Source organism: Mustelus asterias, chromosome 17 (genome assembly GCF_964213995.1).
Source record: "Mustelus asterias chromosome 17, sMusAst1.hap1.1, whole genome shotgun sequence".
In the NCBI taxonomy this organism is placed as follows: domain Eukaryota; kingdom Metazoa; phylum Chordata; class Chondrichthyes; order Carcharhiniformes; family Triakidae; genus Mustelus; species Mustelus asterias.
In genome coordinates this window covers 90,600,827-90,626,117 of record NC_135817.1, presented here as the reverse complement: position 1 = coordinate 90,626,117, position 25,291 = coordinate 90,600,827, and the positions used below count along the sequence as shown (strand labels likewise).

At 49.1% G+C, this 25,291-nt stretch overlaps 1 protein-coding gene across 2 annotated transcripts in view; it reads right to left on the bottom strand.

Annotated features, from left to right (window-relative positions):
• The window catches only part of LOC144506669 (glucose-6-phosphate exchanger SLC37A1-like), a 109,737-nt gene that overhangs the window by 82,415 nt on the left and 2,031 nt on the right, over positions 1-25,291 (bottom strand). The window contains exon 2 of one of the 2 annotated variants that reach the window (XM_078233091.1): positions 12,018-12,219. In XM_078233091.1, coding sequence (XP_078089217.1) covers positions 12,018-12,073 — 56 coding nt within the window. In that variant the 5' untranslated portion in view covers positions 12,074-12,219. Of the gene's footprint in view, positions 1-12,017; positions 12,220-25,291 lie in introns of those variants that run through there. The other variant, XM_078233090.1, reaches the window with a different exon arrangement.

Sequence of the window (25,291 nt, the reverse complement as noted above, 5' to 3'; positions counted from 1 at the left end):
TGTGGCAACTAGGGGATTTTCACAGTAACTTCATTGCAGTGTTAATGTAAGCTGACTTGCGACACTAATAAATAAATGGAGCAAAACTGCACACAATACTCCAGATGTGGCCTCTCACTAAGGCCCTCACAGCTGGAGTAAGATATCATTACTATTGTACTCAAGTCCTCTTGCAACGAAGACCAACATACCTTTTACCTTCCTAACTGCTTGCTGTATCTGCATGATTACTTTCAGTGACTGGTGCACACGGACACCCAGGTCAGTGACGTGAAGACATTGATTTAAAGTGATTGGGAGTTGGATTAGAGGGAAGGTGAGGAAAATGTCTTTGCACCCAGAGGGTTGTGGGGGTCTGGAACTCACTGCCCGAAGGGGTAGCTGAGCAGAAACCCAAAACTCATTGAAACGGTGTCTGGATTTGCACCTCGAGCACCGGAACCTTCTCAGGACCAAATGCTGGCAGTGGGATGAGGCTGGGTGGAAGGTTATTCAGCAGCGCAGACACAATGGACACAGTGACCTCCGACTGCACTGTAAATATTCCCACATTTCCTAAATTGTATAAATATCTGAAAGGAGGAATGTGGAGAGAGGCAGGGAGAGTGGCAGAATGAGGATTACTCCTAGGAATGCCAGCACCAAAACGATGGCCGAATGGCCTTCCTCTGTGTTGTATCAATTCTCTGATTAGATGCAGAGTAGAACTCCCTGCACAGCCGCAATAAGGTCTCACCCAGTTTGCAGAATCGCCCCCCTCACCACACTAACATAAGAACAAAGAACAATACAACATAGGAACAGGCCCTTCGGCCCTCCACGTTGTCCTATCTAGACCAATTGCTTATATCCCTCTATTCCCTGTTTGTTCATATGCCTATCAAGATAAGTCTTAAATGTGGCTAACGTAACTGCCTCAACCTCATCACTTGGCAGTGCATTCCAGGCCCTCACTACCCTCTGTGTAAAAAACTTCCCTCGTACATCTGCACTGAACCTTCCCCCCTTATCTTGGGTGGCATTCCGACTGATTTAGGAATTGTTCTAGCTATTGGCTAATTCCGATTGGAATTTGGATGGAGAAGTCTCACGACACCAGGTAAAGTCCAACAGGTTTATTTGGTAGCACAAACTTTGAGTGTCGCTCCGTCATCACCTGAAGGAGCGACACTTTGCTACTTTGTAGCAGTTTCAAAGTAACAATGGCCACGGGGATGGTAACCGATAACTCCAAACGACGGAAAACCTCCACAGATCATAATCTCCAATAATGGTACTAAATGGCTGAATTAGCAATTCAGACACAATGGTTTCAATAATGTTTATTAACCCAAAACCAGTCTCTAATTAAACACCTGGAGTCCAGCAATGGGAATACACCCGTGTCCAACATTGGAGGTATGGCACATGACCCTCCCCAAGCTGCACTAGAATATTATCTAGTAGAACTGAACTAAGGCAGATCCCATTTAACTTCCAACAAGATCAGAACTCCAGGCAAACGGCCTATGCTGTCTACCATCACGTAGATGCCATCCGCGGAGCGGAGAAGTTACGACATCTTCTCCGGACCCTTCAACATGTCGTTGATGAAGACGAACATCTCGCCAAGGCCATCCCCACACCCCCACTTCTTGCCTTCAAACAACCACACAACCTCAAACAGACCATTGTCCGCAGCAAACTACCCAGCCTTCAGGAGAACAGTGACCACGACACCACACAACTCTGCCACAGCAACCTCTGCAAGACGTGCCGGATCATCGACACGGATGCCATCATCTCACGTGAGAACACCATCCACCAGGTACATGGTACCTACTCTTGCAACTCGGCCAACGTTGTCTACCTGATACGCTGCAGGAAAGGATGTCCCGAGGCATGGTACATTGGGGAAACCATGCAGACGCTACGACAACGGATGAATGAACACCGCTCGACAATCACCAGGCAAGAGTGTTCTCTTCCTGTTGGGGAATACTTCAGTGGTCACGGGCATTCGGCCTCTGATCTTCGGGTAAGCGTTCTCCAAGGCGGCCTTCATGACACACGACAGCGCAGAGTCGCTGAGCAGAGACTGATAGCCAAGTTCCGCACACATGAGGACGGCCTCAACCGGGATCTTGGGTTCATGTCACACTATCTGTAACTCCCACGACTTGCCTGGGCTTGCAAAATCTCACTAACTGTCCTGTCTGGAGACAATACACATCTCTTTAACCTGTGCTTAACCCTCTCTCCACTCACATTGTCTGTACCTTTAAGACTTGATTACCTGTAAAGACTCGCATTCCAACCATTATTTTGTAAATTGAGTTTGTGTCTTTATATGCCCTGTTTGTGAACAGAACTCCCAGTCACCTGACGAAGGAGCAGCGCTCCGAAAGCTAGTGGCTTGTGCTACCAAATAAACCTGTTGGACTTTAACCTGGTGTTGTGAGACTTCTTACTGTGTTTACCGTCAAACCAGTAGCTGAAAAGAGAACTCTGGCTGTCCTCATCAAAACTACCAACGGCTGGAATCCTGAAACTCATGCCTTCAGGCGACTTGCCTTCTCGTTTTGGATACTGTTGAGGGGAATGGTCTTTCAGGGGAAAACAGCAACAGCCAAAGGTCATGCACTTTGGTAGGAAGAATAGAGGTGTCGACTATTTTCTAAACAGGGAAAGGCTTCAGAAATCTAAGGTACAAAGAAACTTGGGAGTCCTGGTTCAGGACTCTCTTAAGGTTAACACGCAGGTTCAGTTGGCAGTTAGGAAGGCAACTGCAATGTTAACATTCATTTCTAGAGGGCTAGAATACAAGAGCAGGGATGTACGGCTGAGGCTGTATAAGGCTCAGGTCAGACCCCATTTGGAACATTGTGAGCAGTGTTGGGCCCCATATCCAAGGAAGGATGTGCTGGCCTTGGAGGGGGTCCAGAGGAGGTTCACAAGAATGATCCCTGGAATGAAGGGTTTGCCATTTGAGGAGTGGTTGAAGAGTCTGGGTCTATACTCAATGGAGTTTAGGAGGATGAGAGGGGATCTAATTGAAACTTACAGTATACTGAGAGGCCTGGATAGAGTGGACATGGAGATGATGCTTCCACTCGTCGGAGAGACTAGAACACGAGGGCACAATCTCAGAGTGAAGGGACACTCCTTTAAAATAGAGATGAGGAGGAATTTCTTTAGCCACAGGGTGGTGAATCTGTGGAACTCGTTGCCACAGAGGCCAGGTCATTGAGTGTCTTTAAGACAGAGATAGATAGGTTCTTGATCAATAAAGGGATCAAGGGTTACGAGGAGAAGGCAGGAGAATGGGGATAGGAATCATATCAGTCATGATCGAATGGCAGAGCAGACTTGATGAGCCGAATGGCCTAATTCTGCTCCTATATCTTATGGTCTGAAATCCATTGCACCACAGTTGGGTCTGTCGCAGAGGGGAGGAGTAAAAAGTGTGGGAATGCAATAGTTACAGGGGATTCAATTGTAAGGGGAACAGACAGGCGTTTCTGTGGCCGCAAATGAGATTCCAGGATGGCATGTTGCTTCCTTGGTGCTCAGGTCAAGTCTCGGAGCGGCTGCAGGACATTATAAGAACAAGGAGCATGAGTAGACCATCTGGCCCCTCGAGCCTGCTCCGCCATTCAATAAGATCATGGCTGATCTTTTTGTGGACTCAGCTTCACATACCCATCCGTACGGAAGAAATGTGGCAAATTTTCAAGGAAAATTTGTCTGGAGCTCTGCACGGCAATGTTCCGGTGCGACAGGGGAGTTATGGTAGGTTACAGGAACCGCGGTGCACGAAAGCTGTAACGGATTTAGTCAGGAAGAAAAGAAAAGCCTACAAAAGGTTCAGGGAGCTAGGTAATGTTAGAAATCTAGAAGAGTATACGACTAGTAGGAAGGAACTAAAGAGGGAAATTAGAAGAGCCAGGAGGGGACATGAGAAGGCCTTGGCAGACAGGATAAAGGAAAACCCCAAGGCATTCTACAAGTATGTGAAGAGCAAGAGGATAAGATGTGAAGGAGTAGGACCTATCAAATGTGATGATGGGAAAGTCTGTATAGAACCGGTAGAAATAGCAGAGGTACTCAATGAATACTTTGCTTCAGTATTCACAGTGGAAAAGGATCTTGGTAGTTGCAGTGCAGACTTGCAGTGGACTGAGAAGATTGAGCATGTGGGCATTAGGAAAGAGGATGTGGTGGAGCTGTTGAAAAGCATCAAGTTAGATAAATCGCCGGGATCGGATGGGATGTACCCCAGGTCACTGTGGGAGGCGAGGGAAGAGATTGCTGATCCTCTGGCGATGATCTTTGCGTCGTCAATGGAGACGGAAGAGGTTCCGGAGGATTGGAGGATGGCGGATGTGGTTCCATTATTCAAGAAAGGGAGAAGAGATAGCCCAGGAAATTATAGACCGGTGAGTCTAACCTCAGTGGTAGGTAAGTTGATGGAGAAGATCCTGAGAAGGCAGGATTTATGAACATTTGGAAAGGAATAGTCTGATCAGAAGTAGCCAGCACGGCTTTGTCCGAGGCAGATCATGCCTTACGAGTCTGATTGAGTTTTTTGAAGATGTGACTAGACACTTAGACGGGGGAAGAGTGGTAGATGTGGTTTATATGGATTTCAGCAAGGCGTTTGATAAGGTGCCCCATGCAAGGCTTATGGAGAAAATGAAGGGGCATGGGATACAAGGGGACATTGCCTTGTGGATTCAGAACTGGCTTGCCCACAGAAGGCAAAGAGTGGTCGTAGATGGATCTTTTTCAGAGTGGAGGTCGGTCATCAGTGGGGTGCCCCAGGGATCTGTTCTGGAACCCTTGCTCTTTGTGATTTTTATAAATGACCTGGATGAGGAAGTGGAGGATGGGTTGGAAAGTTTGCTGATGACACAAAGGTTGGAGGTGTTGTGGATAGTGCAGAGGGATGTCAGCAGTTGCAACGAGACATAGAGAAGATGCAAGACTGGGCGGAGAAGTGGCAGATGGACTTCAACCCACATAAGTGTGTGGTGGCTCATTTTGGCAGGTCGAATAGGATGGAAGAATATAATATTAAGGGTAAGACGCTTGGCAGTGTGGAAGAACAGAGGGATCTTGGGGTCCGGGTTCATAGGACGCTCAAAGCGGCGTCGCAGGTAGAGGCTGTGGTTAGGAAGGCGTATGGAATACTGGACTTCATCAATAGAGGAATTGAGTTTAGAAATCGGGAGATAATGCTGCAGCTGTATAGGACCCTGGTCAGACCCCACCTGGAGTACTGTGCCCAGTTCTGGTCGCCTCATTACAGAAAGGATGTGGAAGCCATAGAAAGGGTGCAGAGGAGATTTACAAGGATGGTGCCGGGATTAAGTGGTATGCCTTATAAGGATAGGTTGAGAGAGCTAGGTCTATTCTCCTTGGAGAGGCGAAGGATGAGAGGTGACCTGATAGAGGTGTATAAGATGTTGAGAGGTATTGATAGAGTGGATTCTCAGAGGCTTTTACCCAGGGTTGAAATGGTTGTCACGAGAGGTCACAGGTTTAGGGTGCTGGGGAGTAGGTACAGAGGAGATGTTAGGGGTAAATCTTTCACTCAGAGGGTGCTGGGTGCGTGGAATCGGCTGCCGGTAGTGGTGGTGGATGCGGATTCGATTGAGTCTTGAGAGACTTTTGGATAGGTTCATGGAGGTTAGTAAGATAGAGGGTTATAGATGAGCCTAGAAGGTAAGGAAATTGTTCGGCGCAGCCTGTGGGCCGAAGGGCTTGTTTGTGCTGTAGCTTTTCGATGTTCTATGTTCTAAAATACCTGTTCAATGCCTCGGCCATTTTCTCATTTCCAGTTATTACATCCCCCTTCTCATCCTCTAAAGGACCAATGTTTACTTCAGCCACTCTTTTTCGTTTTATATATTTGTAGAAACCTTTGCTCTCTGTTTTTATATTCTGAGCTAGTTTCCTTCCATAATCCATCTTACTTTTCTTTATAGCTTTTTTCGTGGCTTTCTGTTGACCTTTAAAGATTTCCCAATCCTCTAGTTTCCCACTAGTCTTTGCCACTTTGTATGCTTTTTTTTCAATTTGATACCCTCCTTTATTTCCTTAGATATCCATGGCTGATTATCTCTTTTTCTACAGTCCTTCCTTATCACTGGTATATACTTTTGCTGAGCACTGTGAAAGATTGCTTTGAAAGTCCTCCACTGTTCCTCAATTGTCCCACCATATCACGTTTTTGCTCCCAGTCTACCTTAGCCAATGCCTCATTCCTTTATAGTCTCCTTTGTTTAAGCACAAGACACTGGTATTGGATTTTACCTTCTCACGCTCCATCTGTATTTTAAATTCATCCATACTGTGATCGCTTCTTCCGAGAGGATCCCGAACTGTAAGATCATGAATTATTCCTGTCTCATTACACAGGACTGGATCTAGGATAGCTTGCTCCCTCATAGGTTCCATTACAGACCGTTCAAGGAAGCTATCGCTGATACATTCTATGAACTCCTCCTCAAGGCTGCCTTGACCGACCTGGTTTGACCAATTGATATGTAGATTAAAATCCCCCATGATAATTGCTATGCCATTTTTACACGCAGCAGTTATTTCTTTGTTTATTTCTCGCCCCACCATGATGTCATTATTTGGTGGCCTATAGACTACGCCTATCAGTGACTTTTTCTCCTTACTATTTCTAATTTCCACCCAAATAGAAACAACCTTTTTTTTCCCCCCATAGACCCTATATCATCTCTCATTACCGCCCTGATGTCATCCTTAAATATCAGAGCTACACCACCTCCCTTACCTTCCTGTCGGTCCCTCCGAACAGTCTGATACCCCTGGATATTCAACTCCCAGTCGTGACCATCTCTGTAATGGCCACCAAATCATGCTCGTTTGCAATGATTTATGCTGTCAACTCATTTACCTTGTTTCGAATGCTACGAGCATTCAGATAAAGTGCCCGTATGCTAGTTTTTGTACCTTCTTTTTGAATTCTAACACATCCATTCATAACATCTCCTGAGTTCTCCTTCCTTTTAACTTTTTTCCTGATTTTTGATGTAGTTGGAATATTCTCCCCACATTTTGTCCTTGCCCCCTCCTTCTTGGACTCCTTACATAGGTTCCCATCCCCCTGGCATATTAGTTTAAACCCTCCCTAACTGCTCTAGCAAACACTTCCCCGAGGACATCAGTCCCAGTCCTGCCCAGCTGTAACCTGTCCAATTTGTACAGGTCCCACCTCCCCCAGAACCGGTCCCAATGCCCCAGGAATCTGAAATCCTCCTCCGACACCATCTCTTTATCCGATGTATCCTGTTATTTCTACTGACTAGCACGTGGCACCGGTAGTAATCCTGAGATCACTACCTTTGAGGTCTGATTTCTTAACTTTCTTCCTAGCTCCCTGCATTCTGCTGAAGGGGGAGGGTGAACAGCCAGTGGTCGGAGTACACGTCGGTACAAACAACATAGGTATAAAAAAAGGATGAGGTCCTAAAAGCAGAATATGGGGAGCTAGGAAGCAAGCTGCAAAGTAGGACCTCAAAGATAGTGATCTCAAGATCTACCTGTGCCACGTGTCAGTCAGAGAAGAAACAGCAGCATATATCGGATGAATACATGGCGGAAAAGATGGTGAGGGGGGAAGAGTTTCAGATTCCTGGGGCATTGGGACCGGTTCTGGGGGAGGTGGGACCTGTACAAACTGGACGGATTACACCTGGGCAGAATCGGGACTGATGTCCTTGGGTGGGTAATTGCTCGCGCGGTTGGGGAGGGTTTAAACTCATATGGCAGTGAGGTGGGAACCTTTGCAAGGATCCAGAGCAGGGGGAATGAAGAACAAGAGGAAGCGACAGGAAGGAGAAAAGAAAAGTGATAGGCAGAGAAATCAAGTGCCAGAGTCCGATAAGGACCAAATAAAAAATAGTAGGAAAGGGAAGAGAAATGTTGAAAGTCCCCACCTTAAGTTTTTGTACCTGAATGCTCGGAGCATTCACAACAAAATGGGTGAATTAGTTGCACAGATAGATGTAAAGGTGTATGATATCGTTGGCATTACAGAGACGGGACTCCAAGATGAGCAAAGATGGAACTAAACATTGAGGGCTAGTCAGTGTTTAGGAAGGACAGACAGAAAGGAAAAGGTGGTGGAGTTGCATTGTTGATAAAAGATGATATTGATACGATATTGAGGAAAGATATCAGCACAGATGATGTGGAATCTGTATGGGTCGAGTTAAGAAACAACAAGGGGCAAAAAACATTGGTGGGGGTTGGTTTACAGACCACCAAACTGTAATGGTAATGTTGGGAAAAGCATTAGACAGGAAACCAGAGATGCATGTGTTAAAGGAACATCTATGATTATGGGTGACTCTAATCTGCATGTAGATTGGGAGAGTCAAATTAGTCACAGTACAAGAGTTTCTGGAGTGCATACGGGATGGTTTTCTGGAGCAATATGTTGAGGAACCAACAAGGGAACAGGCTATCTTGGACTGGGTGTTGTGCAATGAGAAAGGATTAGTTGGCAATTTAGTTCAGACAGAATCCTTAGGGACGAGTGACCATAATATGGTAGAATTCTTTGTCAAGATGGATAATGATGTAGTTGATTTTGAGACCAGGGTCCTGAATCTCAGTAAAGATAACTATGATGGTATGAGGCATGAATTGGCCATGATGGACTGGGAAACATTACTGAAAGGAAAGATAGTGGACAGGCAATGGCAGGCATTTAAAGAATAAATAGGTGAACTCCCGAAGTTGTTAATTCCTGCTTGATGCAAGAGTGGTAAGGGAATTGTGGCCATACCGTGCCTTACAAGGGAAATTAGAGATAGTATCAGATTCAAGGAAGAAGCATTCAAATTGGCAAGAAACAGCAATTGGCCCGAGGATTGGGAGCAGTTTAAAATTCAGCAAAGGAGGACCAAGGGATTGGTTAAGAAGGGAAAAATAGAGTATGAAAGTAAGATGGTGGGGAACATAAAAACTGACTGTAAAAGTTTCTCTAGGTATGTAAAGAGAAAAAGATTGTCAAAAACGAATGTAGGTCCCTTACAGTCAGAAACAGGAAAACTCATAACAGGGAATAAAGAAATATCTGAGGAATTAACTTTGTACTTTGCTTCAGTCTTCACAAAGGAAGACATGAATAATGGACCAGAAATGCTGAAAGAAACATGTTTTAGTGAGAAGCTGAAGGAAATCAGCATTAGTAGAGAAATGGTTTTGGGGAATTGATGGAATTGAAGGCGGATAAATCTCCAGGTCCTGATAATTTTCATCCCAGAGTACTTAAGGAAGTGGCCCTGGAAATAGTAGATCCATTTTCTAAAATTGTTTGCACTCTGGACTGGTTCCTACAGATTGGAGGGTGGCTGATGTGAGCCCACTATTCAAAAAGAGAGGTAGAGAGAAAGCAGGGAACTATAGACCAGTGAGCCTAACGTCGGTACTGGGGAAGTTGCTGGAGTCCATTATCAAGGACTTCAAAACAACATTTGGAAGGCAGTGGTATAATCAGACAAAGTCAGCATGGATTTACAAAAGGGAAATCATGCTTGATGAATCTATTGGAATTCTTTGAGGATATAACTAATAAGAGTTAACTGAGGAGAACCAGTTGATGTAGTTTATTCAGACTTTCAGAAGGCTTTCAACAAGGTCTCACAGATCAGACTACTATGTAAAGTTAAAGCACATGGGATTGCAGGTAATGTCGTGAGATGTATAGAAAGTTGGTGAGCAGATAGGAAGCAAAGAGTTGGCATAAGTGGATCTTTTTCTGATTGGCAGTCAGTGCCTAATGGGGTTCCGCAGGGATCTGTGCTAGGACCCCAACTGTTCACATTATATATCAATGATTTGGAAGAGAGAACTGAATGTATTAGGTGACATTAGTGTACCTTTAAGAAGTGTTTTTTTAAAAATCACAATCTCTGCAGCTCTCACAGTCAGTGGACTTCATGCTCACAGACTTAGACGATGTCATTGTTGGGAGGAGAAAAAACTGTGGGCAGGTCAGGTGACAGTTTACTTTTCCAGTTTGGAGCTGCAGGTTTGAGTTTTTAGTTCTAGTTTTAGAAGGGACAGCAAGCTAAAAAGAAGTGTTTTCGCTCTCTCCCTGTTGGTTATCTTGTTTTCCTGAGGGGTGAGAATCTGCTGTTGTTGGGGGCTAGACCAGAGTCTCTCTGGTGTTTTGGGAAGCTGTCTTGTCTTCAAACTGTTCAACGTGAATCCAGAGAACTGCAGACTTCACCCAAAGGACTCAATTTCCATTATCACACAGCAGTGGACTTTGCTGTATTGAACCTGTATAAAAGGGTTTTGTCTATGGCAAGGGTTTGATTGGAACACCTCAGATGTACCTTAAAGGTTATACATTATAGTGGCTGTTTTGTTTCTTATTTGTAATTGATAATAGTTCTTGCTAATTTTCTGACTATAAATGTTAACTATATTCTTAAATAAACTTTGTTTGAGAAAAGCTCTCTAGTGGATCATTTGAATCATACCTGAAGTGAAGTCCATCATGCTTATCCTAGACAAATTCAAGATGCTAAACTTATGATCCAAGCAGACTTCAGAAAACACTTTGGAGTTTCTGACCTGAATCAGAACAATTATCTCCAAATTTGCAGATGATACAAAGTTGGGTGGGAGGGTGAGCTGTGAGGAGGATGTCGAGATGCTTCAGCGTGATTTGGACAGGCTGAGTGTGTGAGCATTTGCATGGGAGATGCAGTATAATGTGGATAAATGTGAGGTTATCCACTTTGGTAGCAATAATAGGAAGACAGATTATTACATGAATGGGTGTAAATTGAGAGAGGTGGATACTCGACGAGACCTGTGTCCTCGTGCATCAGTCGCTGAACGTAAGTGCGCAGGTACAGCAGGCAGTAAAGAAGGCAAATGGTATGTTAGCCTTCAGGGCGAGAGGATTTGAGTATAGGGACAGGGATGTTTTGCTGCAATTGTATCGGGCATTGGTGAGGCCACACCTGGAGTATTGTGTGCAGTTTTGGTGTCCTTATCTGAGGAAGGATGTCCTTGCTATAGAGGGAGTACAGCTGATTCCTGGAATGGCTGGTCTGTCATATGAGGAGAGACTAAATCGGTTAGGATTATATTCACTGGGGTTTAGAAGAGTGAGAGGGGATCTCAAAAAACTTATAAATTCTAATAAGGATTAGACAGGGTAGATTCAGAAAGAATGGAGGAGGCAGTGGTGTAGTGGTATTGTCACTGGACTCGTAATCCAGAGACCCAGGATAATGCTCTGGGAACCCAAGTTCGAATCGTACAATGGCAGATGATGAAATTTGACTTGTCTAAAAATCTAGAATTTAAAGTCGAATGATGAAAGTCTTGTTGATTGTTGTAAAAATCCATCTGGATCACTAACATTCTTTAGGGAAGGAAATCTGTCATGTTTACCCAGTCTGGCCTACATGTGACTTCAGACCCACAGCAATGTGGTTGACTCTGAAATACACTCAGTGCAAGGGGCAATTATAGTGATGGGCAATAAATGCTGGCCCAGCCAGTCACACCCACATCCCAAAATTAATGTTTAAAAAAACAAGTTGTGCAGATATCCATCCACCCATCCTCACCATTATTTTACTTTTATCATCCAGGGAGCTCTGGCTCGGAAAGTTAGGCAGAAGAACAGTACTAGGACAGAATTTAAGACATGTTCACGGCAGGTTATTACCAAATCCATTACAACTGTGAATTCTGAAATGCAGCAAACCACACATTTAAAGCCAAATCTGCTACTTAGCAATATCAATGACACACTCTTCTTACAGACACTTCCAGGAGTGTCTGTTCACTCGAATCAGTGACAGAAAGCACTTCATAGCCGATGCTGTCCCAACATGGTAAAAAGGACAATTTACACTGCCGAGATATGATGCAAGACTCAAAAACAGACAAGCTTCAGCTAAATTATCTCATTACGCAACAGGAAATGATTACAAAAGATAGCAACAGCCTCATAAAGCTAAACTTACCACTGATCCCGTGTAAATGAAGTTAAGAAGCGAATGCCGAGGGGAAGCGCTGCCATTGATTTGTTCCCCGTCTTCGGAACTCCCACGAGCTTGTAAAAAACTGGTTAAAAAGCTGCTCGCTGTTAGCTTCAAGAATTTCTAGCTATTCACATAGAGTTTTCATCACTCCCTTCTTCTCCCAGTTCCCTTCTCTATGAATAATCTGTAGAAAGACAGATAATTATTTATTATCGCTCAGATCGTTCAGAAAACTCTCAGAATTATTGTTAACAATGGATATTTGCTCACAATGACAGTGCCGAGTCACAGTCGCACCAGAGCCAGAACAGAGTCCACCTCAGTGTCATTAACATACTGGGAGTCGTTACTAATGCTGCATTCTTCAGCCACTCACTTACTGAGATATATGCATATATATTGTATGTTGGGGTTTGGGGTGTGAACCGCCTCTTTAAGAATACAAGTCAGGTGACCCCTGGACAATTAGCTCCTCCCTGGGGTAGTTTTAGACCTGTGAATGAGCACAGCTCCCAGTGATCACGTCATCAGGCCGAACTTGTGATTCTTTCTGCATCCTTCGTCCATAGGGACGTATGTAACTAGCGATGAGACTGCTTCATGGCCTACACATTCCGCTGGCGTTCCATTCTGGTGAAGAGGGAGGAGCTAGACCATCGCCCCGAGTCTTCAAAAAATACACTGGAGTCATAGAGGTTTACAGATGGAAACGGGATGTTCGGCCCAACTTGTCCATGCTGCTGTTTTTACCACTGAGCTAATCCCAATTGCCCGCGTTTGGCCCACATCCCTCTATATCCATCTTACCCATGTAACTGTCTAAATGCTTTTTTAAAGACAAAATTGCACCCGCCTCTACTACTACCTCTGGCAGCTTGTTCCAGACACTCACCACCCTCTGTGTGAAGAAATTGCCCCTCTGGACCATTTTGTATCTCTCCCCTCTCACCTTAAAACTATGCCCTCTAGTTTTAGACTCCCCCAACCTTTGGGAAAAGATATAGACTATCTAGCTGATCTGTGCCCCTCATTATTTTATAGACCTCAATAAGATTACCCCGAAGCCTCCTATGCTCCAGAGAAAAAAATCCCAGTCTATCCAGCCTCCCCTTATAATTCAAACCATCAAGTCCCAGTAGCATCCTAGTAAATCTTTTCTGCACTCTTTCTAGTTTAATAATATCCTTTCTATAATAGGGTGACCAGAACTGTACACAGTATTCCAAGTGTGGCCTTCCCAATGTCTTGTATAACTTCAACAAGACATCCCAACTCCCGTATTCAATATTCTGACCAATGAAACCAAGCATGCCGAATGTCTTCTTCACCACCCTGTCTACCTGTGACTCCACTTTCAAGAACCTATGAACCCGTAGGCCTAGATCTCTTTGCTTGATAACTCTCCCCAGCGCCCTACCATTAACTGAGTAAATCCTGCCCTGATTCAATCTACCAAAATGCATCACCACACGTTTATCTAAATTACATTTCATCTGCTATTCATCAGCCCACTGGCCCAATTGATCAAGATTCCGTTGCAATCCAAGATAACCTTCATAGAACATAACAGCGCAGTACAGGCCCTTCGGCCCTCGATGTTGCGCCGACCAGTGAAACCAATCTAAAGCCCCTCTAATCTACACTATTCCAATATAGAAACATAGAAAAACTACAGCACAAAACAGGCCCTTCGACCCCACAGGTTGTGCCGAACATATCCCTATCTTTTAGGCCGACCTATAACCCTCCATCCTATTAAGTCCCATATACTCATCCAGGAGTCTCTTAAAAGACCCTATTGAGTTTGCCTCCACCACCACTGACGGCAGCCGATTCCACTCGCCCACCACCCTCTGTGTGAAAAGCTTCCCCCTAACCTACCCCCCACTACCTTAAACCTGTGTCCTCTCGTAGCAGCCATTTCCACCCTGGGAAAAAGCCTCAGAGTCCACCCGATCTATGCCTCTCAACATCTTATATACCTCGATTAGGTCTCCTCTCATCCTACGTCTCTCCAAGGAGAAAAGACCGAGCTCCCTCAGCCTATCCTCAAAAGGCATGCCACTCAATCCAGGCAACATCCTTGTAAATCTCCTCTGCACTCTTTCAATCTTTTCCACATCCTTCCTGTAATGAGGCGACCAGAACTGAGCACAGTACTCCAAGTGGGGTCTGACGAGGGTCTTATATAGCTGCATCATTATCCCCGGACTCCTAAACTCAATCCCTCGATTGATAAAGGCCAGCACACCATACGCCTTCTTAACCTCCTCCTCCACCTGCGGGGCCGATTTTAGAGTCCTATGGACCCGGACCCCAAGGTCCTTCTGATCCTCCACAGTACTAAGAGTCTTTCCCTTTATATTGTACTCCTTCATCCCATTTGCCCTGCCATATGTTTATCCAATAACCATTTGAATGCTCTTAATGTTGACGAGTCCACTACTGCTGCATTCCACACCCTTACTACTCTCTGAGTAAAGAACCTACCTCTAACATCTGTCCCATATCTCTCACCCCTCAATTTAAAGCTATGTCCCCTCGTGTGAGCCAACACCATCCGAGGAAAAAGGCTCTCACTATCCACCCTATCTAATCCTCTGATCATCTTGTATGCCTCTATTAAGTCACCTCTTAACCTTCTTCTCTCTAACGAAAACAACCTCAAGCCCCTCAGCCTTTCCTAATACGATTTTCCCACCATACCAGGCAACATCCTGGTAAATCTACTCTGCACCCTTTCCAACACTTCCACATCTTTCCTATAATACGGCGACCAGAACTGTACGCAATACTCCAAATGCGGCCGCAGCAGAGTTTTGTACAGTTGCAGCATGACCTCCTGGCTCCGAAACTCAATCCCTCTACCAATAAAAGCTAACACACCGTACGCCTTCTTAACAACCCTATCAACCTGGGTGCCAACTTTCAGGGATCTATGTACATGGACACCCAGTTCCCTCTGTTCATCCACACTACCAAGTATCTTTCCATTAACCCATTACTCTGTATTCCTGTTGCTCCTTCCAAATTGAATTACTTCACACTTTTCCGCATTAAACTCCATTTGCCACCTCTCAGCCCAGCTCTGCAGCTTATCTATGTCCCTCTGTAACCTGCCACTTCCCTCCGCACTGTCTACAACTCCACCGACTTTAGTGTCATCCGCAAATTTACTAACCCATCCTTCTAAGCCCTCATCCAGGTCATTAATAAAAATGACAAACAGCAGTGGCCCCAAAACAGATCCTTGTGGTACGCCACTAGTAACTGAACTCCAGGATGAATATTTCCCATCAACCACCACCCTCTGTTTTCTTACAGCGAGCCAATTCCTGATCCAAACCACTAAATCACCCTCAATCCCATGTGTCCGTATTTTCTGCAAAAGCTTACCATGGGGAACCTTATCAAACGCTTTGCTGAAATCCATATACACCACATCAACCGCTTTACCCTCATCCACCTCTTTGGTCACCTTCTCAAAGAACTCAATAAGGTTTGTGAGGCACGACCTACCCTTCACAAAACCGTGTTGACTATCCCTAATCAAATTATTCCTATTTAGATGATTATAAATCCTATCTCTTATAATCCTTTCCAAAACTTTGCCCACAACAGAAGTAAGGCTCACCGGTCTATAATTACCAGGGTTGTCTCTACTCCCCTTCTTGAACAAGGGGACAACATTTGCTATCCTCCAGTCTTCTGGCACTGTTCCTGTAGACAATGACGACACAAAGATCAAAGCCAAAGGCTCTGCAATCTCCTCTCTAGCCTCCCAGAGAATCCTAGGATAAACCCCTTCCGGCCCAGGGGACTTATCTATTTTTACCCTTTCCAGAATTGCTAACACCTCCTCCTCATGAACCTCAATCCCGTCCAGTCCAACAGCCTGCATCTCAGTACTCCCCTCGACAACACTGTCCCTCTCCTGTGTGAATACCGACAAAAAATATTTATTTAGTGCCTCTCCCATCTCTTCAAACTCCACGCACAACTTCCCATACTGTCCTTGACTGGCCCTAATCTTACCCGAGTCATTCTTTTACTCCTGACATACCTATGGAAAGCTTCAGGGTTTTCCTTGATCCTACCTGCCAAAGACTTCTCATGTCCCCTCCTGGCTCTCCTTAACTCTTTCTTTAGGTCCTTCCTGGCTAACTTGTAACTCTTAAGCGCCCTAACTGAGCCTTCACGTCTCATCTTAACATAAGTCTCCTTCTTCCTCTTCACAAGAGATTCAACCTCCTTCGTAAACCACGGTTCCCTCACACGTCTGCTTCCTCCCTGCCTGACAGGTACATATTTATCAAGGACGCGTAGTAGCTGTTCCTTGAACAAGCTCCACATTACAATTGTGCCCATCCCCTGCAGTTTCCTTCCCCAACCGATGCCAGCTATGGGCAGCTATCAGTGATGACGGAAGGAAGTAATGGGCCGAGACCCGTGAAAGGCGGGGCTGAGGGGATTCAGGCTACCGTCAACGGCGAGGAAGGAGCTTTCACTACAGTCATCAAAGGAGCGGCCATCGCGGGAAGTGGGCACTGAGGGGGCCTGGGGAAGTGGGCAGCTGCTGACGACAGGAGGCTTCAAGTCTACATTCTCACTGGCAGAAAAGAATGCCGGCCAGTTTCGCTGAAATAAGGCCCTTCGATAATGAGGCAGAGAGCCGCCTACCTGAAACAGAGCTTATGTGGTGGCAGCAAATAACATGGGCGAGAACATGGTCGCACCGATCTTCTTGAGCACCTTTGTTGATCTGAGGAGTTTGGTACAACCAGACCAACTGGCAGAGAAGAATTACCAGGAATTGTGCGATGTACTAAAGGCTCATTTCGCTCCAAAGCCACTCATGATTGCTGAGCATTTTCGATTCTACAAACAAGACTAACTCAAAGGGGAGTCCATTGCGCAATTTGTGGCAACTCTGAAGAGACTGGCTGATCAGAGAGTTCGGAAACGGACTCGATGATGCTTTACGGGTCCGGCTGGTTTGTGGCTTCCGGCATGAAGCCATTGAGCGAAAGTTATTGGCTGAAAATAATTTACAGTTTAAGTCTGCATTAGAGATTGCAACTTCCCTGGAATCAGTTGCCAGAGAAGCAGCGCAGTTGGGTGTCAGTGCCCAGGTGCACAAGGCAGTGAAAACCCTGCAGGCTTTGGCATCGCAAGTAGAATGTCACCCGTGTGTCAGGACAGGCCACAGGGAGTACTAGTGCAAGCGAGTTGGTCACATTGCCCGGAATTGCCAGCTGCAACTAAGCCCAGAGATAGGAAAAAACAGGCCCATGTTGCCTGCCATGGAGAGGCCAGGTCTGCAGAAGGAGCAGACAGTCCAGAGAAACAAGAGCCGAGTCTAAACATTCTACCACTACGAGGTGAAGCTGACCGGTTCTGCGTTCCCCCTATACTGGAGGGGAAAATGGTGCAAACGGAAATGGATTTGGGGAGAGCTTTGTCCTTGACACCCGGATCAGTATACAGGAGTTAAAGACCCGGCCGTTAAGCCCTGCAAAGATCACATTACCGAACATATACCAAGCAAATGGTTCCTCACAAGGGTTATGTACTGGTGAAGATACAGTTGAAAGACCAATGCGCGGAATTGCCACTATGCGTGGTGAAGGGCAACTACCCCACATTATTCAGATGCCGGTCAGATCATGGAAAACCCCAAGGCTTTTTACTCTTATGTGAGGAATAAAAGAATGACCAGAGTGAGGTTAGGGCCGGTCAAGGACAGTAGTGGGAACTTGTGCATGGAGTCAGAAGAGGTAGGAGAGGTGATGAATGAATACTTTTCTTCAGTGTTCACCAAGGAGAGGGGCCATGTTTTTGAGGATGAGTGATACAGACTGATAGGCTGGAGGAGGCAGATGTATTAGCAATTTTGAAAAACCTGAGGGTCGATAAGTCCCCTGGGCCTGATGAGATATATCCTAGGATTCTTTGGGAGGCAAGAGATGAGATTGCAGAGCCTTTGGCTTTGATCTTTGGGTCCTCACTGTCCACAGGAATTGTCATGATATGGAGATGCCGGTGTTGGACTGGGGTGAACACAGTAAGAGTTTTAACAACACCAGGTGAAAGTCCAACAGGTTTATTTGGTAGCAAATACCATTAGCTTTCGGAGCGCTGCTCCTTCGTCAGATCATCTGACGAAGGAGCAGCGCTCCGAAAGCTAATGGTATTTGCTACCAAGTAAACCTGTTGGACTTTAACCTGGTGTTGTTAAAACCCTTACAGGGATAGTGCCAGAGGACTGGAGAGTGGCGAATGTTGTTCCTCTGTTCAAGAAAGGAAATAGGCATGACCCTGGTAATTATAGGCTGGTTCGTCTTACTTCGGTGGTCAGTAAGTTAATGGTAAAGGTCCTGAGGGATAGGATTTATGACCATTTAGAAAGATGCAGCTTAATCCGGGATAGTCAACACGGATTCATGAAGGGTGAATCTTGCCTCACAAATTTGATAGAATTTTTTGAGGAGGTAACTAAGTGTGTTGATGAAGGTAGGGCAGTTGATGTCGTATACATGGATTTTAGTAAGGCGTTTGATAAGGTCCCCCATGGTCGGCTCATGAAGAAAGTAAGGAGGTGTGGGATAGAGGGAAACTTGGCCGATTGGATAAGTAACTGGCTATCTCATGGAAGACAGAGGGTGGTGGTGGATGGAAAATGTTCAGACTGGAGACCAGTTACCAGCGGTGTATCACAAGGATCAGTGCTGGGTCCTCTGCTATTTGTGATTTTTATAAATGACTTGGAGGAGGGGGCTGAAGGGTGGATCAATAAATTTGCGGATGACACCAAGATTGGTGGAGTAGTGGATGAGATGGAGGGCTGTTGTAGGCTGCAAAGAGACTGATAGGATGCAGAGCTGGGCCGAAAAATGGCAGATGGAATTTAACCCTGATAAGTGCGAGGTGATTCATTTTGCTAGGACAAATTTGAATGCGGATTACAGGGTCAAAGATAGGGTTCTGAGGAATGTGGAGGAACAGAGAGATCTTGGGGTTCATATCCACAGATCTCTGGAGGTTGCCACACAAGTGGATAGAGCCGTGAAGGCGGCCTGTAGTGTGTTAGCTTTTATTAACAGGGGGATTGAGTTTAAGAGCTGTGGGGTTATGCTGCAACTGTACAGGACCTTGGTGAGACCACATTTGGAATATTGTGTGCAGTTCTGGTCACCTCACTATAAGAAGGATGTGGAAGCACTGGAAAGAGTGCAAAGGAGATTTACCAGGATGCTGCCTGGTTTGGAGGGTAGGTCTTATGAGGAAAGGTTGAGGGAACTTTTCTCTTTCGAGCAGAGGATGCTGAGAGGCGACTTAATAGAGGTTTATAAGATGATGAGGGGGATAGAGTGGAAATTCAGAGACTATTTCCTCGGGTGGATGTAGCTGTTATCAGGGGGCATAATTATAAGGTTCGTGGTGGAAGATAATAGGAGGGATGTCTGAGGTAGGTTCTTTACTCAGAGAGTGGTTGGGGTGTGGAATGGACTGCCTGCAGTGATAGTGGAGTCGGACACTTTAGGAACTTTCAAGCGGTTATTGGATAGGCACATGGAGCACACCAGGATGATAGGGAGTGGGATAGCTTGATCTTGGTTTCGGAAAAGGTTCGGCACAACATCGAGGGCCGAAGGGCCTGTACTGTGCTGTACTGTTCTATGTTCTCTCCCCCAGTGTCCACTCTCTCTCACCCCCGCCAGTGTCCACTCTCTCTCTCCCCCCCAGTGTCCACTCTCTCTCTCCCCCCAGTGTCCACTCTCTCTCTCCCCCCCAGTGTCCACTCTCTCCCTCCCCCCCAGTGTCCACTCTCTCCCCCCCCCAGTGTCGACTGTCTCTCCCCCCCAATGTCCACTCCCTCCCTCCAGTGTCCACTCTCTCCCTCCCTCCAGTGTCCACTCTCTCTCTTCCCCCCCCCCAGTGTCCACTCTCTCTCTTCCCCCCCCCCCCAGTGTCGAGTCTCTCTCCCCCCCAATGTCCACTCTCTCCCTCCCTCCAGTGACCACTCTCTCTCCCCCCAATGTCCACTCTCTCTCTCTCCCCCCAATGTCCACTCTCTCTCTTCCCCCCCCCCGTGTCCACTCTCTCTCTCTCCCCCCCCCCGTGTCCACCCTCTCTCTCTCCCCCCCCCCAGTGTCCACCCTCTCTCTCCCCCCCCCCCCGTGTCCACTCTCTCTACCCACCCAACCCCCCCCCCCAGTGTCCACTCTCTCTCCCCCCCAGTGTCCACTCTCTCTCCCCCCCAGTGTCCACTCTCTCTCCCCCCCAGTGTCCACTCTCTCTCCCCCCCAGTGTCCACTCTCTCTCCCCCCCAGTGTCCACTCTCTCTCCCCCCCAGTGTCCACTCTCTCTCCCCCCCAGTGTCCACTCTCTCTCCCCCCCAGTGTCCACTCTCTCTCCCCCCCAGTGTCCACTCTCTCTCCCCCCCAGTGTGCACTCTCTCTCCCCCCCAGTGTGCACTCTCTCTCCCCCCCAGTGTCCACTCTCTCTCCCCCCAGTGTCCACTCTCTCTCCCCCCCAGTGTCCACTCTCTCTCCCCCCCAGTGTCCACTCTCTCTCCCCCCCAGTGTCCACTCTCTCTCCCCCCCAGTGTCCACTCTCTCTCCCCCCCAGTGTCCACTCTCTCTCCGCCCCAGTGTCCACTCTCTCTCCCCCCCAGTGTCCACTCTCTCTCCCCCCCAGTGTCCACTCTCTCTCCCCCCCAGTGTCCACTCTCTCTCCCCCCCAGTGTCCACTCTCTCTCCCCCCCCAGTGTCCACTCTCTCTCCCCCCCAGTGTCCACTCTCTCTCCCCCCCAGTGTCCACTCTCTCTCCCCCCCAGTGTCCACTCTCTCTCCCCCCCAGTGTCCACTCTCTCTCCCCCCCAGTGTCCACTCTCTCTCCCCCCCAGTGTCCACTCTCTCTCCCCCCATGTCCACTCTCTCTCCCCCCATGTCCACTCTCTCTCCCCCCCAGTGTCCACTCTCTCTCCCCCCCAGTGTCCACTCTCTCTCCCCCCGTGTCCACTCTCTCCCCCCCCCAGTGTCCACTCTCTCCCCCCCAGTGTCCACTCTCTCTACCCCCCAGTGTCCACTCTCTCTCCCCCCCCAGTGTCCACTCTCTCTCCCCCCCCAGTGTCCACTCTCTCTCCCCCCCCAGTGTCCACTCTCTCTCCCCCCCAGTGTCCACTCTCTCTCCCTCCCCCAGTGTCCACTCTCTCTCCCCCCCCGTGTCCACTCTCCCTTCCCCCCCCAGTGTCCACTCTCTCTCCCCCCCCCAGTGTCCACTCTCTCTCCCCCCCCCCCAGTGTCCACTCTCTCTCCCCCCCCCCAGTGTCCACTCTCTCTCTCTCCCTCCAGTGTCCACTCTCTCTCCCCCCAATGTCCTCTCTCTCTCTCTCTCTCTCCCCCCCCAGTGTCCTCTCTCTCTCTCCCCCCAGTGTCCACTCTCTGTCTCTCCCTCCAGTGTCCACTCTCTCTCTCTCTCTCCCACCAATGTCCACTCTCTCTCTCCCCCCAATATCCACTCTCTCTCTCTCTCTCCCCCCAATATCCACTCTCTCTCTCTCTCTCCCCCCAGTGTCCACTCTCTCTCTCTCCCAGTGTCCACTATCTCTCACTCTCCCCAATGTCCACTCTCTCCCCCCAATGTCCACTCTCTCTCTCCCACCAATGTCCACTCTCTATCTCTCTCTCCCCAATGTCCACTCTCTCTCTCCCACCAATGTCCTCTCTCTCTCTCCCACCAATGTCCACGCTCTCTCTCCCTCCCCCAGTGTCCACTATCTCTCTCTCTCCCCCAGTGTCCACTATCTCTCTCTCTCCCCTAGTGTCCACTACCTCTCTCACTCTCCCCCAGTGTCCACTATCTCTCTCTCACCCCCAGTGTCCACTATCTCACTCTCTCCCCCCCAGTGTCCACTATCTCTCTCTCTCCCCCAGTGTCCACTATCTCTCTCTCTCCCCCAGTGTCCACTATCTCTCTCTCTCCCCCAGTGTCCACTATCTCTCTCTCTCTCCCCCAGTGTCCACTATCTCTCTCACTCTCCCCCAGTATCCACTATCTCTCTCTCTCCCCCAGTGTCCACTCTCTCTCTCTCCCCCCCCCCCCCCAGTGTCCACTATCTCTCTCTCTCTCTCTCCCCCCCAGTGTCCACTATCTCTCTCTCTCCCCCAGTGTCCACCATCTCTCTCTCTTCCCCCCCCAGTGTCCACTATCTCTCTCTCCCCCAGTGTCCTCTCTCTCTCTCTCCCCCAGTGTCCACTATCTCTCTCTCTCCCCGTGTCCACCATCTCTCTTTCTCCCCCCCCCAGTGTCCACTATCTTTCTCCCCCGCCCAGTGTCCACTATCTCTCTCTCTCCCCCAGTGGCCTCTCTCTCTCTCCCTCAGTGTCCACTATCTCTCTCTCTCCCCCAGTGTCCACTATCTCTCTCTCTCCCCCAGTGTCCACTATCTCTCTCTCTCCCCCAGTGTCCTCTCTCTCTCCCCCATTGTCCTCTCTCTCTCTCGCTCTCTCCCCCAGTGTCCACTCTCTCTCCCCCCAGTGTCCACTATCTCTCTCTCTCCTCCAGTGTCCACTATCTCTCTCTCTCCCCCAGTGTCCACTATCTCTCTCTCCCCCAGTGTCCACTATCTCTCTCTCTCCCCCAGTGTCCACTATCTCTCTCTCTCCCCCAGTGTCCACTATCTTTCTCTCTCCCCCAGTGTCCTCTCTCTCCCCCCCAGTGTCCACTCTCTCCCTCCCCCCCAGTGTCCACTCTCTCCCCCCCCAGTGTCGACTGTCTCTCCCCCCCAATGTCCACTCCCTCCCTCCAGTGTCCACTCTCTCCCTCCCTCCAGTGTCCACTCTCTCTCTTCCCCCCCCCCCAGTGTCCACTCTCTCTCTTCCCCCCCCCCCAGTGTCGAGTCTCTCTCCCCCCCAATGTCCACTCTCTCCCTCCCTCCAGTGACCACTCTCTCTCCCCCCAATGTCCACTCTCTCTCTCTCCCCCCAATGTCCACTCTCTCTCTTCCCCCCCCCCCGTGTCCACTCTCTCTCTCTCCCCCCCCAGTGTCCACCCTCTCTCTCTCCCCCCCCCCAGTGTCCACCCTCTCTCTCCCCCCCCCCAGTGTCCACTCTCTCTACCCACCCAACCCCCCCCCCAGTGTCCACTCTCTCTCCCCCCAGTGTCCACTCTCTCTCCCCCCCAGTGTCCACTCTCTCTCCCCCCCAGTGTCCACTCTCTCTCCCCCCCAGTGTCCACTCTCTCTCCCCCCCAGTGTCCACTCTCTCTCCCCCCCAGTGTCCACTCTCTCTCCCCCCCAGTGTCCACTCTCTCTCCCCCCCAGTGTCCACTCTCTCTCCCCCCCAGTGTCCACTCTCTCTCCCCCCCCAGTGTCCACTCTCTCTCCCCCCCAGTGTCCACTCTCTCTCCCCCCCAGTGTCCACTCTCTCTCCCCCCCAGTGTCCACTCTCTCTCCCCCCCAGTGTCCACTCTCTCTCCCCCCCCAGTGTCCACTCTCTCTCCCCCCCAGTGTCCACTCTCTCTCCCCCCGTGTCCACTCTCTCTCCCCCCCAGTGTCCACTCTCTCTCCCCCCCAGTGTCCACTCTCTCTCCCCCCCAGTGTCCACTCTCTCTCCCCCCCAGTGTCCACTCTCTCTCCCCCCCAGTGTCCACTCTCTCTCCCCCCCAGTGTCCACTCTCTCTCCCCCCCAGTGTCCACTCTCTCTCCCCCCCAGTGTCCACTCTCTCTCCCCCCCAGTGTCCACTCTCTCTCCCCCCCAGTGTCCACTCTCTCTCCCCCCCAGTGTCCACTCTCTCTCCCCCCCAGTGTCCACTCTCTCTCCCCCCCAGTGTCCACTCTCTCTCCCCCCCCCCAGTGTCCACTCTCTCTCCCCCCCAGTGTCCACTCTCTCTCCCCCCATGTCCACTCTCTCTCCCCCCCAGTGTCCACTCTCTCTCCCCCCCAGTGTCCACTCTCTCTCCCCCCGTGTCCACTCTCTCCCCCCCCCCAGTGTCCACTCTCTCCCCCCCAGTGTCCACTCTCTCTCCCCCCCAGTGTCCACTCTCTCTCCCCCCCCAGTGTCCACTCTCTCTCCCCCCCCAGTGTCCACTCTCTCTCCCCCCCCAGTGTCCACTCTCTCTCCCCCCCAGTGTCCACTCTCTCTCCCTCCCCCAGTGTCCACTCTCTCTCCCCCCCCGTGTCCACTCTCTCTCCCCCCCCCAGTGTCCACTCTCTCTCCCCCCCCCAGTGTCCACTCTCTCTCCCCCCCCCAGTGTCCACTCTCTCTCCCCCCCCCCCCCAGTGTCCACTCTCTCTCTCTCCCTCCAGTGTCCACTCTCTCTCCCCCCAATGTCCTCTCTCTCTCTCTCTCTCTCCCCCCCCAGTGTCCTCTCTCTCTCTCTCCCCAGTGTCCACTCTCTCTCTCTCCCTCCAGTGTCCACTCTCTCCCACCAATGTCCACTCTCTCTCTCCCCCCAATATCCACTCTCTCTCTCTCTCCCCCCAATATCCACTCTCTCTCTCTCTCTCCCCCCAGTGTCCACTCTCTCTCTCTCTCTCCCAGTGTCCACTATCTCTCACTCTCCCCAATGTCCACTCTCTCCCCCCAATGTCCACTCTCTCTCTCCCACCAATGTCCACTCTCTATCTCTCTCTCCCCAATGTCCACTCTCTCTCTCCCACCAATGTCCTCTCTCTCTCTCCCACCAATGTCCACGCTCTCTCTCCCTCCCCCAGTGTCCACTATCTCTCTCTCTCCCCCAGTGTCCACTATCTCTCTCTCTCCCCTAGTGTCCACTATCTCTCTCACTCTCCCCCAGTGTCCACTATCTCTCTCTCACCCCCAGTGTCCACTATCTCACTCTCTCCCCCCCAGTGTCCACTATCTCTCTCTCTCCCCCAGTGTCCACTATCTCTCTCTCTCCCCCAGTGTCCACTATCTCTCTCTCTCCCCCAGTGTCCACTATCTCTCTCTCTCCCCCAGTGTCCACTATCTCTCTCACTCTCCCCCAGTATCCACTATCTCTCTCTCTCCCCCAGTGTCCACTCTCTCTCTCTCCCCCCCCCCCCAGTGTCCACTATCTCTCTCTCTCTCTCTCTCCCCCAGTGTCCACTATCTCTCTCTCTCCCCCAGTGTCCACCATCTCTCTCTCTTCCCCCCCCAGTGTCCACTATCTCTCTCTCCCCCAGTGTCCCCTCTCTCTCTCTCCCCCAGTGTCCACTATCTCTCTCTCTCCCCGTGTCCACCATCTCTCTTTCTCCCCCCCCAGTGTCC